The following is a 16,318-nucleotide window of genomic DNA, read 5'->3' as shown; positions in this document are numbered from 1 at the left end:
ATAGTATTCCTAGAAAAGACAACTAGCTCCTCGTCACTGAGGTTGAAATCCCAAGAAATGGAAACCAATATGAAAAGCATTTGCTCTAGGAATGGGAAAATTCCACTTTTGATATTCTTAAAAAAAAAAATGATAGGGAGGTGATAGTCTATATATAATAACATCTAAACAATCATTTCATTTCAGAGGAAAACCAGATTCATCGATCCTTGAACAATTGTGGCTAAGAATCATCTTTGTCTCTACTGGTCTTAAAATAAGCTACATCATGATTTCCCTATGGCAGGATAGGGAAGTAAGCTGCAATAAATAAAAAGAGAAATTCCTGCAGCCACCTGGATTGTTCATTTTAATCCTTCACATGAATGCAAACTAAAATACCTACATGTTTTCATTAGTGGGGACAGAATTTGGGGATTATGTTAGATAATTCAAATGTGCAATTTCAACACCTGAACAAGATGAAGCAAGAAAATTTCCATATTGAAATGGAAATGTGATCAATTAGTCTTACGTTAATGGGCATGTGTGTGGTTGGGAAAACAATGCTTGAAGGAACAAATTCTCAACTGTTCATCTTAGCACAAAGCTATTTGTATCCTTTCGCAATTCTTCAAGTCTGACGATAAAAATGAAAAACAATAAAAATAACAATAAAATAAAAACAACTTAAGCCATAGCCAGTGTGGCTCAGCTTGTTGGGGGTCGTGCCCTACACCAAAAGGTTGCTGGTCCATTCCCAGTCAGGGCACATGCCCAGATTGTGGGCTCGATGCCAGGTAAAGGGTATGCAGGAGGCAGCTGATCAATGTTCTACTCTCACATCAATCTCTCTCTCTCTCTCCCCCTCCCCCCCTTAAAAAAAGGTCAATAGAACAAATATTTAATTAAAAAACAATGCAAAGCAAAAAAAGCTTAAGAGGTTTTCTGGGAAGGAGAGTAAAATCTCATTTGCTCATCCCTGGTTAGTCTCATGTGTTTCTTCAGATGAGACTATCCCTCTATGGACATACATGTTCATCAGTAAAATCCATTCCTCCATAAATCAAGAGAAAAGCTGATTATGAATAAAACTATATGAATTATCTAGATTACTTTTCAACATCAATTAATAATGCAAGAAAGGCTTATTTCCAAAATTTTAATATTATCTGCAAAAACCCTAAAACACAAAGCAGTTATAATTTTGAATTAGAGTTTCTTTTGATTAATCTTAACCAATTTTTTTGGTAGATAATTAGTATCTGTTACCCACTTACAAAGGCATATAGTTACCACATATTTGTTCAGTAAGTTTCTGGTTCCAAAAAGAACTAGTTCCAATTAGAACTAAGATTTGTTAATTTTTATTATTCTATATGATAGCTGTTTGGATAAAACTAATTCAAACTTATTGTTCTTTTAAATGGAAAATGGCTTTTCAGTTATTCATTGACATCAAGATCAGTATGGACTCTAGACCAAGCCTGTCTTTTAAAATCATTATGTTCATACAATTTAAAAACATACCGTGTTAAACCAGAATTTTACAATTGGTGCATGATAAAAGGCATAAAACTTTCGTGTGATTGGAAGCTTTTTTGATTTTATTTGTATCTCCATTTCACTCTTTCCTTCATTGCTGTCCAATATTCTTACTTCTTTAAATACTTCCTAAAATAAAAATAATACTTATAAATATACACATTTATTCACAAATTTATAGTCACTTAAAAAAATTTTCCCCCCTTACCATAGGAATCTCTTCTGTGATGTTCTGAAAGTTGTTTTCACTATCTTCCATTGTCATTTGATGGGCATCTTGAGATTGTGGAATATGAGACATTTCAGCCTTAGTTTTATATTCTAGCATTAATATGGTAGGTGGAACTAAAATGCTTAATATAACCTAAAAATTTCAGAAACATAAATTCACATTTTAACATTAATAACTTTCAAGAATATAATACAAGCAATAAAAAAATATTAAGTATCCTTACTATTAGTCAGCCATTTTGCCCCTGGTGGTATAGGGAATAAACCTTAAACTTCATTTCTACTTACAGCTATTTTTACACTTGGGTTGCGGGAAACGAGTTAAGTCGGCTCGCGTGAATTGCGCGTACTCCGCGGGAGCCGTCTTAAAACTCGGTTCATATAGATTTGCGGTGGAGTGCGGGAAACGTGTAAACTCGGGCCGATTGTAACTGCGTATTACCAAATATTTCATTTCAATCGAACCCATACTTCAAAAGATATAGGCATTTTAACGCGCCATCTTATATTTTGGAGGGAAATTCACCCGACACCGTAGTGTTTAAAGAGGCCCAGGTTGAATTGTTTTAAGGAGTAACAAAACATTTAAGTATTATGATATGATGGTGTAGAAAATATTTAAGATTAAAGACTTGTCTTTTAAAAAAATCAAATTACAATCTGTTCAGAAAACACATTTGTTTAAACAAAATTCAAGCCTTATGAAGTTACTATGTGCTTAATTTTATCCTAAATCTCTTCGCAAGTGTTCCATGTCACAACATCATCACTCAGCTTATGCCTCCATAAAAAAAAGCATAATTTATAAAATTTTATGTTATGAAGCACAAAGAAATTAGAATTGTGTATCAGGGTTTCTACTAGTTAATCTTTCACCATTATTTTTAATAGATGATTAGTATTATCTACTTATAATAGTTAATGATTAAACTACTTGCCTGATTTCTGCCTTCTACATTTCTGTACCTTATTTAAGATATAAGATAACAAAAAGGGAGTTTAAAGTAATATCTCTCACAATGATAAAACTGAACGTACCAGCCCACATTCTTGACCATAAAAACCAGGCATATTGCCTGGCTGGTTTGGCTCAGGGGATAGAGCGTCGGCCTGTGGACTGAAGGGTCCCAGGTCTGATTCCAGTCAAGGGCACATGCCCAGGCTGCGGGCTCGATCCCCAGTAGGGGGCGTGCAGGAGGCAGCCGATCAATGATTCCATTCCTCTCTCCCTCTCCCTTCCTCTCTGAAATTAATAAATAAGTACATATATATATATATACAACCCAGGCATATCCAATATACTTCAAATAAATTAAAAGGAACACATTATTAAGTTAATAGATAGGTCATGAATTTTAGTATTTAGGAATCATTGCTCAGGGCTGCTCAGGGCTGTAAATGCCATACTTTGATTTGTTGGCCTCATACTTCTGGCTCAGATAGGGGCAATCACTAAACATCACACCTGGAAAGGATTGAGAATGAACAATAGGAAGGAAAAGGACGCTTCATGTCACTTTGGATACAATGCCAACACCACCACCCCCATCATCCTCATAAATAAAAGCATTTTACTATACATCTGGGCTAATCCTCCCCCCCTCTTTTAATCTAATCACATTCTTTATATCATTTTTTTTCTAAGGTATACCTTGTACCAGGAATTTTTCCTCATATTCAGCCTTCCCATCCACATATCAGATAACAACATTTGTGTACAGGTGTGGGCTACAAAAGGCCTTAGTCTTGAAGAAACTGCTAACTTAAGGCAGGTGGAATTACTCCAGTTTTTCAGTTCATAAGTGAGCAATTTCATAGCCATGGTTTCATCTTGTCTGAAGGATTGTTCTAGTAATTCAACTGCTAGTTGACCAAAATCACTATCAAAAGATAAGAGCAAAGCATACTCATTTACCAAATTGTAGTTTTTAACCACTATTCTTACGTTCATTCATAACATGTTCTAGTTTTTAATATTTTCACACACATACAATACAAACAATAAAAAAATTAGGGAATTGTGAGGCAATAGAATCATGGTAGCTCTGTTTTCAGATATCTACTACTACGTGGAAATCACAAGGTATTTAAAATTTGTCACATTAAAAATAAGACTGAAGCCCTAGCTGGTTTGGCTCGATGGATAGAACGTTGGCCTGCGGACTGAAGGGTGCTAGGTTCGATTCCGGTCAAGGGCACATGTCTAGGTTGCAGGCTCGATCCCCAGTGTGGGGTGTGCAGGAGGCAGCCAATCAATGATTCTCTCTCATCATTGATGTTTTTCTCTCTCTCCCTCTCCCTTCCTCTCTGAAATCAATACAAATATATTTTAAAAAAAAAAAAACTAAAAAGGTGACTCCAACCCTGGTTGGTATGGCTCAGTTGGTTGGAATATGTCCTATGCACCAAAGGGTTGTGAGTTTGATTCCTGGTCAGGGCATATACTCAGGTTGTGGGTTCCATGCCTGGTTGGAGCGCATTTAGGAGGCAACTGATCAATGTTTCTCTCCCTCTCCTTCCTCTCTCTCTAAAACATATTCTCTTGCCCTAGCTGGTTTGGCTCAATGGATAGAGCGTCGGTCTGCAGACTGAAGGGTCCCAGGTTTGATTCTGGCTAAGGGCACATGCCTGGGTTGCAGGCTCGATCCCCAGTAGGGGGCGTGCGGGAGGCAGCCAAGCAATGATTCTCTCTCATCATTGATATTTCTCTCTCTCCTTCTCCCTTCCTCTCTAAAATCAATAAAATATATTTTTAAAAAAACACAAAAAACAAAAAACATATTCTCAAGTGAGGATTAAAAAAAAAAAGTGACTCTAGAGCACTTTCCTCTCGTCTTGAAAATAAACCTATAGTACTACAGGAAACCCAAACTAACAATGTTCATTAAAATTTTTCTATATAGTTATTTCAAACATAGAAAAGGGTTAGTACCCAGTAGAAAGGAATGTGAATGCAGACTAACCTAATCATGAAAAACACCTAAAACTTAAATCTCCAATAAGTAATCATCAGATCCCTGCTTGAATTATTTTCAGTAATAACTCTTACCCTTTCCTAAAGTCAACCTATTTTGGGAGAAAGAGGTCCTATTCTCTATAATAAACAATCCTAGAAACTACCTTTATAGCTTACTATTCCATTAGTGCCCTAAGTAAACAAAAACTTCTGTGAAATGTTGCATTCTCCTATATATGTAGTTCCACCATCTGGAATGCCCTTCCAGCTGAACTCATCTCCTTAGAACACAGCTGAAACCTTGCTTTCTTCCTTTCCTTGCCATTCCAAGTGGAACTTTTCCTGATCTAATTATTAGTACGTCCAATTATCAAACTAACTTTTGGCATTTCTTCTTTCTTGAATTATTTAACTCAAATTGCAAACAAAATAGTAACTTCTTTAGCATATGCATAGGTAGCCAAGTTTCTTTCTAAATTTTTAAAAATGGGTTTCTCTTAAGTATACAAATAAAATTATACATCAATATCCCCACTTAGTCCATGATACTATAATCTTCACTTAAACATGGTCTATTTGGTATTTTTTAAATGTTCCAAGTCGTAAATATAACTTACTTGGAATACTGTTTCAATTCTTCTGAAGTATCATCAACCAGGTCACTCTGCTTTGCTTCATAGGCCATTGAACGATAGATCTTACAGGCAACTAATGCTTTAGCCATTGATTCTTCACCATGCTGCCATAAAAATCGGGCCATGACCTGCCTCTTCATAAGGCAAGCCCAAATTAACAGTTCATTAAGTGGATAAGGAAAGCGCTTGGTTTCTGGATCATCAATATCTACAATTTCATCTTTGGTTCTTTTCTTCTTTCCTTCTTCCACAGCTGTATCAATCTTCAAGGAAAAAAATGAATATTATAAAGCTCCTTATAAAAAGGCCATGATATTCATGTGGAAATTTTTATAAAATCTATTATGGTATTCTTCAACTTCATATAACTGTACAAATTATACAGTATCAATTTTATACACTAAATTTTTATTATAGCTCAAAATTCATTTTATAAAAATGGCATTTCCAAAAAAATGCTTTTATAACAAAGTTTCTCGAGATTAAAGAAACGGACTATATATTTCAACTAACACTTGATAAAACACAATTTTATTTTATTTTGGAATATGTTTTTTTAATCCTCACTTGAGGATATGTTTTTATTGACTTGAAAGAAAGAGAAAGAAACATCCATCAGTTGCTTCCCGTACTCGCCCCAACAGGGAATCAAACCTGCAACCTTTTGCTGTACAGGATAATGCTCCAACCAACTGAACCACTGGCCAGGTCCATAAAACACAACTTTAATGAAAAAGAAGTTTCAGTCCTGACTGCATAGCACAGCTGGTTAGATCATGGCCCCAATATGCCAAGGTTGCAAGTTGGATCCCTGGTAAGGGCAAATACAAGAATCAATAATGAATGCATATTTCTCCTCTCTCTCTCTCCTTTCTTCTCTCTCACAAATAAGTCAATAAATTTTTTAAAAAAAAGAAGTTTCAGTAACACCTTTGTCTTATATGCTGTTAAGTAAAAATGGAATAAAAGGAGGCAGTAAGCGTTTATCAAAAGGTTTTAAAAAATGGGTTGTTATATAATCAACTCAACAATGGGTATCTTTTTGTATATGGGAAAATGAAGAATCAAAGATATATCTAAAAACAATAGACAACTCTTACTAAAACAAGTAGTTTTTTTATTTCATAGTACTCAGTAATTTAGAAAGAACAAAATCCAAAATCCAGAAAGTGTAATATTTAAACAAAAATACCTTTGGTCGGTAGGGCTGCGCTGTTTTAATGAAATGATTATGTCTCGTTTTTTCCTTTTTGTCTGCCCTATTGCCGAAAGATTCATGACTCTTTCGCAACTGAGGAGTGCCACTGGAGGTATTTCGGCCAGACCTCTGAAAATGAAAGCTTATTAGTTTTTATAGATTTAAATATGCTGATATCCTTTAAAAAATTCAAGAATCAGTTTATATTATGTATAAGTTTGTGTTCATACACACACATGAAAAATATGATTTGGTTAGGATATCAATTATAAAAAATTTCAAAATACCTAGTTGAACATCTCATTTTTTAAAAAATGTTTTTATTGATATCAGAGAGAGGAAGGGAGAGGGAGAGAGATAGAAACATCAATGATAACAGAGAATCACCAATTGGCTGCCTCCTGCACACCTCCTACTAGGGATTGAGCCCACAATCTAGGCATGTGCTCTGGGAATCAACTGTGACCTCCTGGGTCTATAGGTCCAAGCTCAACCACTGAGCAACACCGGCTCGGCAAAATCTCATATTTTTAAGACAATGCTACTTTAACCATTTTAATGTAAGTAATTTTAAACTTTTAAAGTGTATGATTTAATTTTAAAGCATATAGACTTCCCCCAAAATATTACATACCCGATTATTTCCACCAAGACTATTATATATTAATCGAAAACGTTTCCGAGTGTAGGTGCATCTATAGGTTCCTCCCATAAGATATTCAATAACAAGTCCTATATCAATTAGGGTGATCTTATATCCTGGAGGAAGATTTCCCTGGAAACAAAACATTAGTTTTAAAAAGACAGGATAGTATTTCTCAATAATTCCATGTGATGCTCTAAAATGACACATATTTACTTGTTACAGAAAGCTGGAAGAAGCTTGTTTCTCTACTTCCTTTTCTAAGGAAAGAGGATTATAAAGTTTGAAGTCTCAAAGGGTGTGGTTCAGGACAGAAGTATGGTTTACAGGAGACAGTTTGGTCTCCACCACCCTAATACTTTACAGGTGGGGGCAAAGGGACTTCTAAGAACCAACTATTCAATTTTCACTGTAACACTTATCATAAATATCATTTTCCTGGAAAAATAATGCTATAAAAGTTAATATAATGTTTCTCAAACAAAATCTTATTGCTATTTTACAGATTACAGAAGATTTTACAGCCTTGTCTTGGATTTAGCTACTACTTATAATCCTGTTTAGAGCTGAAACTTCATTTTCCCAGGGCATCAATTTGTAAATGAACTCTTGGAACATAATTCACTTTTAAGTTTGGAAAGATTGTCTGTTTCAGAACCAACCATTTGATTAATTTCATTAAATAATCTTAAAAGGGTTTAATTATCAGATGACTTACATATATTAACCAATTCTATCCTCTTACCATCATCATTCTTTCTACTTCCCTAATTATAATTTCATGAATTTAGTACTTTTATTTATTTTTTTTTTTAAAAAATATATTTTATTGATTTTTTACAGAGAGGAAGGGAGAGAAATAGAGAGTTAGAAACATCGATGAGAGAGAAGCATCGATCAGCTGCCTCCTGCACATCTCCTACTGGGGATGTGCCCACAACCAAGGTACATGCCCTTGACCGGAATCGAACCTGGGACCTTTCAGTCTGCAGGCCGACGCTCTATCCACTGAGCCAAACCGGTTCGGCTGAATTTAGTACTTTTAAAAATGCTTATACTTTTTTACATCTTGGTTTCATCTGTGAAGTTTTTAATTTTAGATATCTATATTTTTAAAATCTAAAATTTTAAAATTTTAAAAATGTTCATCTTAAATATAAGGTTATTTTTTTTAATATCTAAAACCTCAAAATATGCTTTATGATTGAGAATGTTATGTATGATGTTTAGTTTTTAAAAATATAACAAATACCATTATTGTATGAGTCCACCACTTGAATGGGAAATATTTAAATTAAGTAAAATAATGTGAAACTATATAAATAACTTGTAAAAAACTCAACTTATTAATTTGAATCAGCAAATACTCAATTACTGCCTTTACTTTAGGATTTTTTTCCAAAAAAAAAATTGGGCCACTGATGTAAAAAAAAAAAGAGAATTAACAACTGCAGTTCTCTCCGCTAGCCCACGTAAGTCAATCAGAATGCAAATGTGTTCTAAAACCCCCCTAGACTAAAGGTCTCTCCCATGACTCAAGGTTTCTGGGGGGAAAAAAAAGTTTTAATTATTTAAACAACAAACAATTAATGTGAAATGTTCACAAGAGGCAAATCCATAGAGCAAGGAAGTAGATTAACAGTTGCCTTGGGCAGGGGCAGAATTCTTGGGGGTATTTGAAATACTTTAAAATTAGACTGTGGTGATGGTGTATAATAAAAGCCACTGAACTATACACTTTAAAAGGGTGAATATTATGGCAATGAAATACTTTTCAATCAAACTATAAAGAAAAGCACATACAAAAAGTGAAATGTTATTTTAAGTATAATAAAGTCTAGGTTCTTCATATGGGATAGGCCTAGTTTAGTATTAAATAAGTTATAAAACAGGAAATTACATCTCTATTTTAATTTTTCAGCTTTTTAATAGTATATTCACTTAATAGCAAGTAAATGTTTGAATGAAGAATTCTAGAAAGCAAGTGTTTTAGTTCAGAAACTTAAAAATATTTCAATTAAGTGAATACTTTTTCACCAAGAAAAATTAAAAACTATTGGATACCAATAATTTAAACAGCTTTTATTTTTCAATATTCAAAACTTTTATTCTTTTTTTATATCCTCACCAAGAATGTTTTTATTGAGGGGAGGGGAGGGGAACATTGATCAGTTGCCTCCTGTACGGGCTCTGACCAGGGATCAAACCTACAACCTAGGTATGTGCCCTGACCATGAATTGAACCCGCCACCTTTTGGTGTACGTAAAAGAGAGGGAGTGAGTGCACTTGCACAGGAGCATGCTTTTCAGCATTTTTATTGACAAAATCTGCCATTAATGATCATAACCTAGTGATTCCCTCAAAATCCTTCTTCAATGTCTTTTACATGCCCTGGGAACAAATTTCTTCTGAACACAGGGAAAAAGACACATTCATCCTATCAATGATCTTCCTTTACAGACCAATGAGCATTATGAAGATCACCACACTTTATGATGATTAGAAGCTCAGGAAACTCGGTTATAATTTCATAAACTTTCTTTTTCTTGATTTCTGATGTATCATGCAAAATCTTTACTTCTGTCATTACATATTTAGTACTTACTTTATTTTGTTCTAAAAAATGTCATTTTATTGATACTTTTAAGGTGTATTTAAATGATTTTTGGAAACAGATAAAGTATAACTTTTTTAAATAACATTTTTTGGAAAAAAAAGTCTCTTACCTGTTTGACATCTCGAACAAGATGAAATAGCATTGGATTAGTTGGACCTTGTTTCTTTAAGGAGAAAAAATTAGAGTAAACTATTATTTTTTTCTAAAAAAATGTAAACAACTTCCCTTTTTATTACATATAGAACTTTTATGAACCCACTTGCACAAATTATATATTTTTTTAGTTAAGTTCTGTTCATAAAGTGGAGCAAAAAAGGATATACCCATTTCATATTATTATATTTGCCTTAAACAACATATATTATTTTCTTATGTTTTTACTTATGTAACAATATGTAATTTTTATTTTTATTTTTTAGAAGTCATGCAAGCATTACAAGCTTCACAATTATATCATTCCTTTACATTTCTTTCATTGATAATGGAGGTGTACATGCTCTTTATTGTTAAAATTTCTGCACTTACTTCTGCCATTAACCATCAAGTTGAATCAATACTTCAAGTATTTTGGGTAACAAACTTTTAACACTTAAATATGTCATCTTTTCCCTATTATCTTAATTCCACTGATGTATACTAGTAGACTAAATACTTTTCATTTTTATAGTAATCTTATTTTGATGGTATCCTATTTTGAAAAAATACCCGAGTTTATCTCCTCCATCAAGACTGAGAGGTAAATGGGCCAAAAATGTATTCTTCTAAACTTTTTAAACAGTGCTTTGACCCATCTGAAATTTATTGCATTAAATTCTATACAGTATAAGCAAAGATACATATTTTCAATATTTTAAATCTATTGTCTAAAAGAAATAGCAAATGGGATTTTTTCTCCCATTACTGTGTTATTAATTTTTTATGAGGTTATCATAGCAATGAATGCAATCTACTTTTCCATTTTGGTCACATATACTTGGTAATACATTTCTGGATAAACCCATTATTTTTTTGAAAACAGTATTATTTTCTTTGCTATTCTTGACTTTCAAATTCTATATATCTAAAGATGACTATAGCATTATTGAATATAAACTATATTTTACCTCTGTTGTCTTATTACAATATTTAGTCTATCCTCTCAAGAGCTGAGTTTTCCCTGCCCATTCTCCCCCATTTAAAAAAATAAATGTCTTCTCAGTTAATATGAGGTATATTATATTTTTTAGGTATTAGAAAGTTTCACTGTATTTTTCTCTAACAGTTTATAATCACAAAAAAATGCAATTTTTGGAATTCTATCTTATCTTAACCCATTATTATTTATTCATTAAATATAAATGCTTAGTAAAAAATAAATATACTTTAACACAGCAGATCTCAGAGTGTGGTCCAGGAACCCCTGAATGCCTCAAAAGACCCTTTTAGAGGGTCCATGAAATCAAAAGTATTTTCAGAATCATGTTAAGATGTCAAATGCATTTTCTCATTCTCTTCCTCTCAGTGTTCAGTAAAATTTTCCAGAAGCCTCTTGATGGGTGATATCATAAAAATTAAACTCAAAAGCAAATACGAGAATCCAGCTGTCATCCATGAAGCCAGACATTGAAGAGATTTGTGAAACCATAGAAGTATTCTACTCTCTTTAATTCTTTTTGTTTCTTGAAAAATATGCTTTAATGTTAACATGTAATGGATTTATTATTGTTATTATATAAAATGTAATAAACATTTCTTGGTTTTATATTCTAATGTGTTCAATATCAACACCACTTTACATAAATAAAACCTCTTTAAAAACAGCTCTTTGAGTTATTCAATAATTTTTATGCTATAGGACCCTGATACCAAGAGGTTTGAAAACCACTGTTTTGTCATGTTATAATTAATCCTTTAAACTTTAAAAATTTCATAATTGATGCTTTAAGTAACTATTATCTTAATAACTGAGTTATACAATTAAAAAGATTACTTGCCTTGCTAATGGGACCAATTTTTTTTTTTTAAATATATTTTATTGATTTTTTACAGAGAGGAAGGGAGAGAGAGAGAGAGTTAGAAACATCGATGAGAGAGAAACATCGATCAGCCGCCTCCTGCACATCTCCCACCGGGGATGTGCCCGCAACCCAGGCACATGCCCTTGACCGGAATCAAACCCGGGACCCCTCAGTCCGCAGGCCAACGCCCTATCCACTGAGCCAAACCGGTCTCGGCTAATGGGACCAATTTTTATTTTTATTGTTTTATATTTGCTTTATATTTCAGGGATAAACCTTACTTCAGCAGAATGAACAATCCTTTTAATTTTTACATCTGTTCGCTAGAGACACAGTAGCACGCCAACAAAGTTCAATGTAACTGTGCTAGACACTATTAAAGGAAAAAAAAATAAAAAATAAAGATATAATCCCTACCCAAAGGTAATTTACAATCCATAGGGGAAGATATAATTGTATTTAACTGACTATGCCATTGAGCTTCATGAAGGCAATGCCATGGCATTTACACCAAGTTCTAAACAATAAATAAAATTCCAGCAAGTGGGAAGTAGTTGAAAGAAAAGCACAGACGAGCACTGTGTAAAGAAAAAAAAAAAATTTTTTTATTATATTGGGGGGCAGGGGAGAATTGCAAGTGAACAATGTAGTTGAAATATCCAATATAAGGGGATGGGATTAGAATATAAAGGTCAAATGAGGGAGCTACCTAGAGCAAATGTTCGAAAAACTCGAGAGCTTTGAAAATCAAGCTAAGGGTTTGGGTATTATTCGATATACTAGAGGCCCAGTGCATGAATTCGTGCACGGATGGGGTTCCTCGGCCTGGCCGGCGATCAGGACCGATTGGGGCCATTTCCTGGCCACGGAGAGGGACTGTGGGAGGTTGGCCGTGGGAGCACACTGACCACCAAGGGGCAGCTCCTGCATTGAGCGTCTGCCCCCTGGTGGTCAGTGTGTGTCATAGTGACCAGTCATTCTCAGTCGTTCTGCTGTTAGGGTCAGTTTGCATATTACCCTTTCACTATATAGGATAGAGGCCTGGTGCACAGGTGGGGACTGGCTGGTTTGCCCTGAAGGGTGTCCCGGATCAGGGTGGGGGTCCCGCTGGGGTGCCTGGCCAGCCTGGGTGAGGGGCTGATGGCTGTTTGCAGCTGGTCACACCCTCTTCAGGATAGGGGTCCCCACTGGGGTGCCTGGCCAGTCTGGGTGAGGGGCTGAGGGCCGTTTTCAGATTGGCCGGCAACTGAAACTCCCAGCCTCTCCTTTTTTACTTTTTTTTTTTATTCTGGGATTTATTTACCTTCTATAATTGAAATTTTGTTGCCGTCACTGGAGCTAAGAGCCGGGCTCCTGCTCGCTCCAGCTCTGTGGCCACGGCCTGCTGAAAGCAGGTATCTGGGGTTTGTTTAGCTTCTATAATAGAAACTTTGTTGCTTTCAGAGCTCAGAGCCAGGACGCAGCAGGCAGGGAACCTTGGCTTCCTCCATCACTGGAGCAAGCAAGCCTCCTGCTCGCTTCAGCTGTGTGGCTGCCGGCCGCCATCTTGGTTGAGTTAATTTGCATATCGCGCTGATTAGCCAATGGGAGGTGTAGCGAAGGTACGGTCAATTACCATGTTTGTCTATTATTAGATAGGACTAGAGGCCCAGTACATGAAAATTCATGCACTGGAGGCGGGATCCCTCAGGCTGGCGTGCCCCCTCTCACAGTCCGGGAGCCCTCATGGGCAGGAGGACACCAGGCGATCATGGGAAGGTGACGCTCCCATCACGCTTCTGCTGCTGCCACTGCAGGCAGCACAAGCCTCAGCCAGCCCTGGTTACCTGAGCCTTGGGTGGCATTGGGCAGCTGGGCAGCCGCTATCCAAGGCTTGTCTGCGCCTAGGGCCAGCCCTGGGCAACTGGGGGCTAAGGGGACTGGGGGACTACGGAGGCAGGCATGCGGCAAGGCCCCGGCGGGGTTGAGGGGACTGGCTGTGGGCGCCGCCATCTTTGAGGGGGGCAGTCAATTAGCATATTCTCTCCTTATTGGCTGTGGGTGCCGCCATCTTTGAGACGGCATGAGAGTCAATAAGCATATTCCTTCTTTATTAGATAGGACTAGAGGCCTGGTGCATGAAATATGTGCACTGGGGGTGGGGGGTGGGGGGTGGGGGGTCCCTTCAGTCCAGCCTGCGCCCTCTCACAGTCCAGGACCCATGGGGAGATAAAGCCTAAGCCGGCAGACAGACATCCCCCTTGCAGTCCAGGACCCCTTGCTCCTTACCACCCGCCTGCTGGCCCCTTACGGCTCGGCTCACTGCTCCTTAGCGCTGCTGCAGAGGCGGGAGAGGCTCTTGCCACCGCCACTGCGCTCGCCAGCTGTGAGCCCAGCTTCTGGCTGAGCAGAGCTCCCCATGGGAGGGCACCAACCACCAGGGAGCAGCTCCTACATTGAGCGTCTGCCCCCTGGTGGTCAGTGCACATTACAGCGACCGGTCATTCTACCGTAACGGTTCCTTAGGCTTTTATTATATACACTAGAGGCCCAGTGCACGAAATTCATGCATGGGAGGGGCCCGGGGGGGTGTCTCTCAGCCCAGCCTGCACCCTCTCCAATCTGGGACCCCTCGAGGGCTGACTGCCCATTTAGGCCCGATCCCACCGGACTGCTGGCTCCCAACCGCTCACCTACCTGCCTGCCTGATTGCCCCTAACCGCTCTGGCTGCCAGGCTGATCACCCCCTAACCACTCCCCTGCCAGCCTGACCGATGCCTGATGCCTAACTGCTCCCTTGCTGGCCTGATTGCCCCTAACTTCCCCTCCCCTGCTGGCCTGGTCACCTCCAACTGCCCTCCCCTGCTGGTCTGGGCCGTCTCCAACTGTCCTCCCTGCCAGCCTGGTCGCCCTCAACTGTCCTCCTCTGCTGGCCATCTTGTGTCCACATGGGGGCAGACATCTTTGACCACATGGGGGCGGCCATCTTGTGTGTTGGAGTGATGGTCAATTGGCATATTACCTCTTTATTAGATAGGACTAGAGGCCCGATGCATGAAATTTGTGCAAGGGGCTTGGCCCCTGCCGCCGCAGCAGCCACCACTGCCTCGGCGTCTGCCACTGCGGCTTAGTCTGGAAGGTTGTCTGGAAGGACATCTGGTCTAATTTGCATACTATGCTTTTATTATTATAGAAGATGGATAAAAGAGCATCAAAGGCTTTTAAACTGGAAAAAGATATGGTAAAAATATGTGCTTATAAGAATAATTAGTTTAAAATATTGATGTAAAGAAAGACTAGAAAAGGACATTAGAACACAAAAGTGGTACAGACTGTAAATTCCAAAGACATTAGGAATGAAAAGGAGGTGATAAACAGGTAGAAAGTGATAAATAAACAAACAGCTTTGCAGAGAAGTCAAAGCTCGTAAGCTAAGATTTGGTAATAGTTCTCAAAGTACAACTCAATTAAATTCATATTGGTAAAAAATGGCAATAAGAAGGGCAGTATTGGAGAAACAAGATGGCGGCGGAATAGGCAGACTCGTCCCAGGTCTTGTCCCGGAGCAAACGGAGTAAGCAGCTGAAACTAATAACACCCACCCCGAATTGGTGAAATTACTCAGCTGGTGAGACAGTTTGCAGCCGGGAAGGGCAGAGTTCCCCTGGAAAGGTAAAAACCAGGCATCTGAGCAGGAAAGTTTGCCAGACCTCTGAGCCCAGAAGGTCAGAGGGAGACTGCGCGGCACACAGCTGCGTCTCTTGGGACAGACACAGCCCCTGACAGGGGAAAGGAGATCCGAGGGACTGTTGGTGCCGGGGGATTTGAGATCTGGGTTCCGTAATTACGGAGGACTGAGCCTAAAAGGGGCAGCCTGAAGTGCTGACCAGACCATGCAGTGCCGGTAAGAGAGGAGCTTACAGAGACTTCCCCATTTCTGTGGCCGGCTTTTGTGTGTTTGTTTTCACTGAACCCTGTTCATAGGACATTTCGGATACAGACACTCACCTGTGCTGAAGAGCGGGAGAAGGTGCGGACGAGTGGAATCTGGGGAGAAGCTGGGGAGAGAAGGGGGGCCAGGAGAGGTGGCAGCAAATTGAGTGCTGAGTCACCCCTGAGCCCAGGACTTGGGCAGCCATTTTCCCCTGAGGCTATAACTCCTCCCTCCAAGGCCCCAGGCAAGGAATACAGCCACACCCAGATTCCACCCTGAATGAGATGAAGGATTAAAATAATGGTGCAGTGATTACAGAGTGAGAGCACTATGGAAAGACTCTTCAGAATATTGGCAGAGGGTGGAATCCAAATGATGAAATCTAGAGAACCTCCCTGATCAACCCACAGGTGGAGAGTTTGTCACACTAAATATTTAATATAGATGAAACAGAATATGTCACAATTACATCTCAAAAAGAGAAAAGAGAGCTTTCAGATTTCAACCCGCTAAGGACTAAAGAGTGGGAACATAAAACCTTTAAAACTTTCCTCTAAGGTTAGATTTTGAAGTTCTAGTTAAGACTGTCATTCTAAACTTATG

The 16,318-nt window shown here is 38.0% G+C and overlaps 1 protein-coding gene across 10 annotated transcripts in view; it reads right to left on the bottom strand.

Moving 5' to 3' along the window:
* TRPM7 (transient receptor potential cation channel subfamily M member 7) overlaps positions 1 to 16,318 on the bottom strand; it is a 120,608-nt gene that overhangs the window by 52,820 nt on the left and 51,470 nt on the right. For 7 of the 10 annotated variants that reach the window (XM_023751657.1, XM_023751649.1, XM_006085969.3 and 4 more), the window contains 7 exons: positions 9,915 to 9,968; positions 7,179 to 7,319; positions 6,539 to 6,673; positions 5,329 to 5,609; positions 3,407 to 3,635; positions 1,733 to 1,888; positions 1,510 to 1,653 (listed from right to left, as the gene is read on the bottom strand). In XM_023751657.1, coding sequence (XP_023607425.1) covers positions 1,510 to 1,653; positions 1,733 to 1,888; positions 3,407 to 3,635; positions 5,329 to 5,609; positions 6,539 to 6,673; positions 7,179 to 7,319; positions 9,915 to 9,968 — 1,140 coding nt within the window. The remainder of the gene's footprint in view (positions 1 to 1,509; positions 1,654 to 1,732; positions 1,889 to 3,406; positions 3,636 to 5,328; positions 5,610 to 6,538; positions 6,674 to 7,178; positions 7,320 to 9,914; positions 9,969 to 16,318) is intronic. The other 3 variants (XM_023751654.1, XM_023751655.1, XM_023751656.1) reach the window with 3 other exon arrangements.

The sequence above is a fragment of the Myotis lucifugus genome, unplaced genomic scaffold, assembly GCF_000147115.1.
Source record: "Myotis lucifugus unplaced genomic scaffold, Myoluc2.0 scaffold_23, whole genome shotgun sequence".
In the NCBI taxonomy this organism is placed as follows: Eukaryota; Metazoa; Chordata; class Mammalia; order Chiroptera; family Vespertilionidae; genus Myotis; species Myotis lucifugus.
Note: the sequence above shows the minus strand (reverse complement) of the source record. Positions and strands in the feature narration are given on the sequence as shown.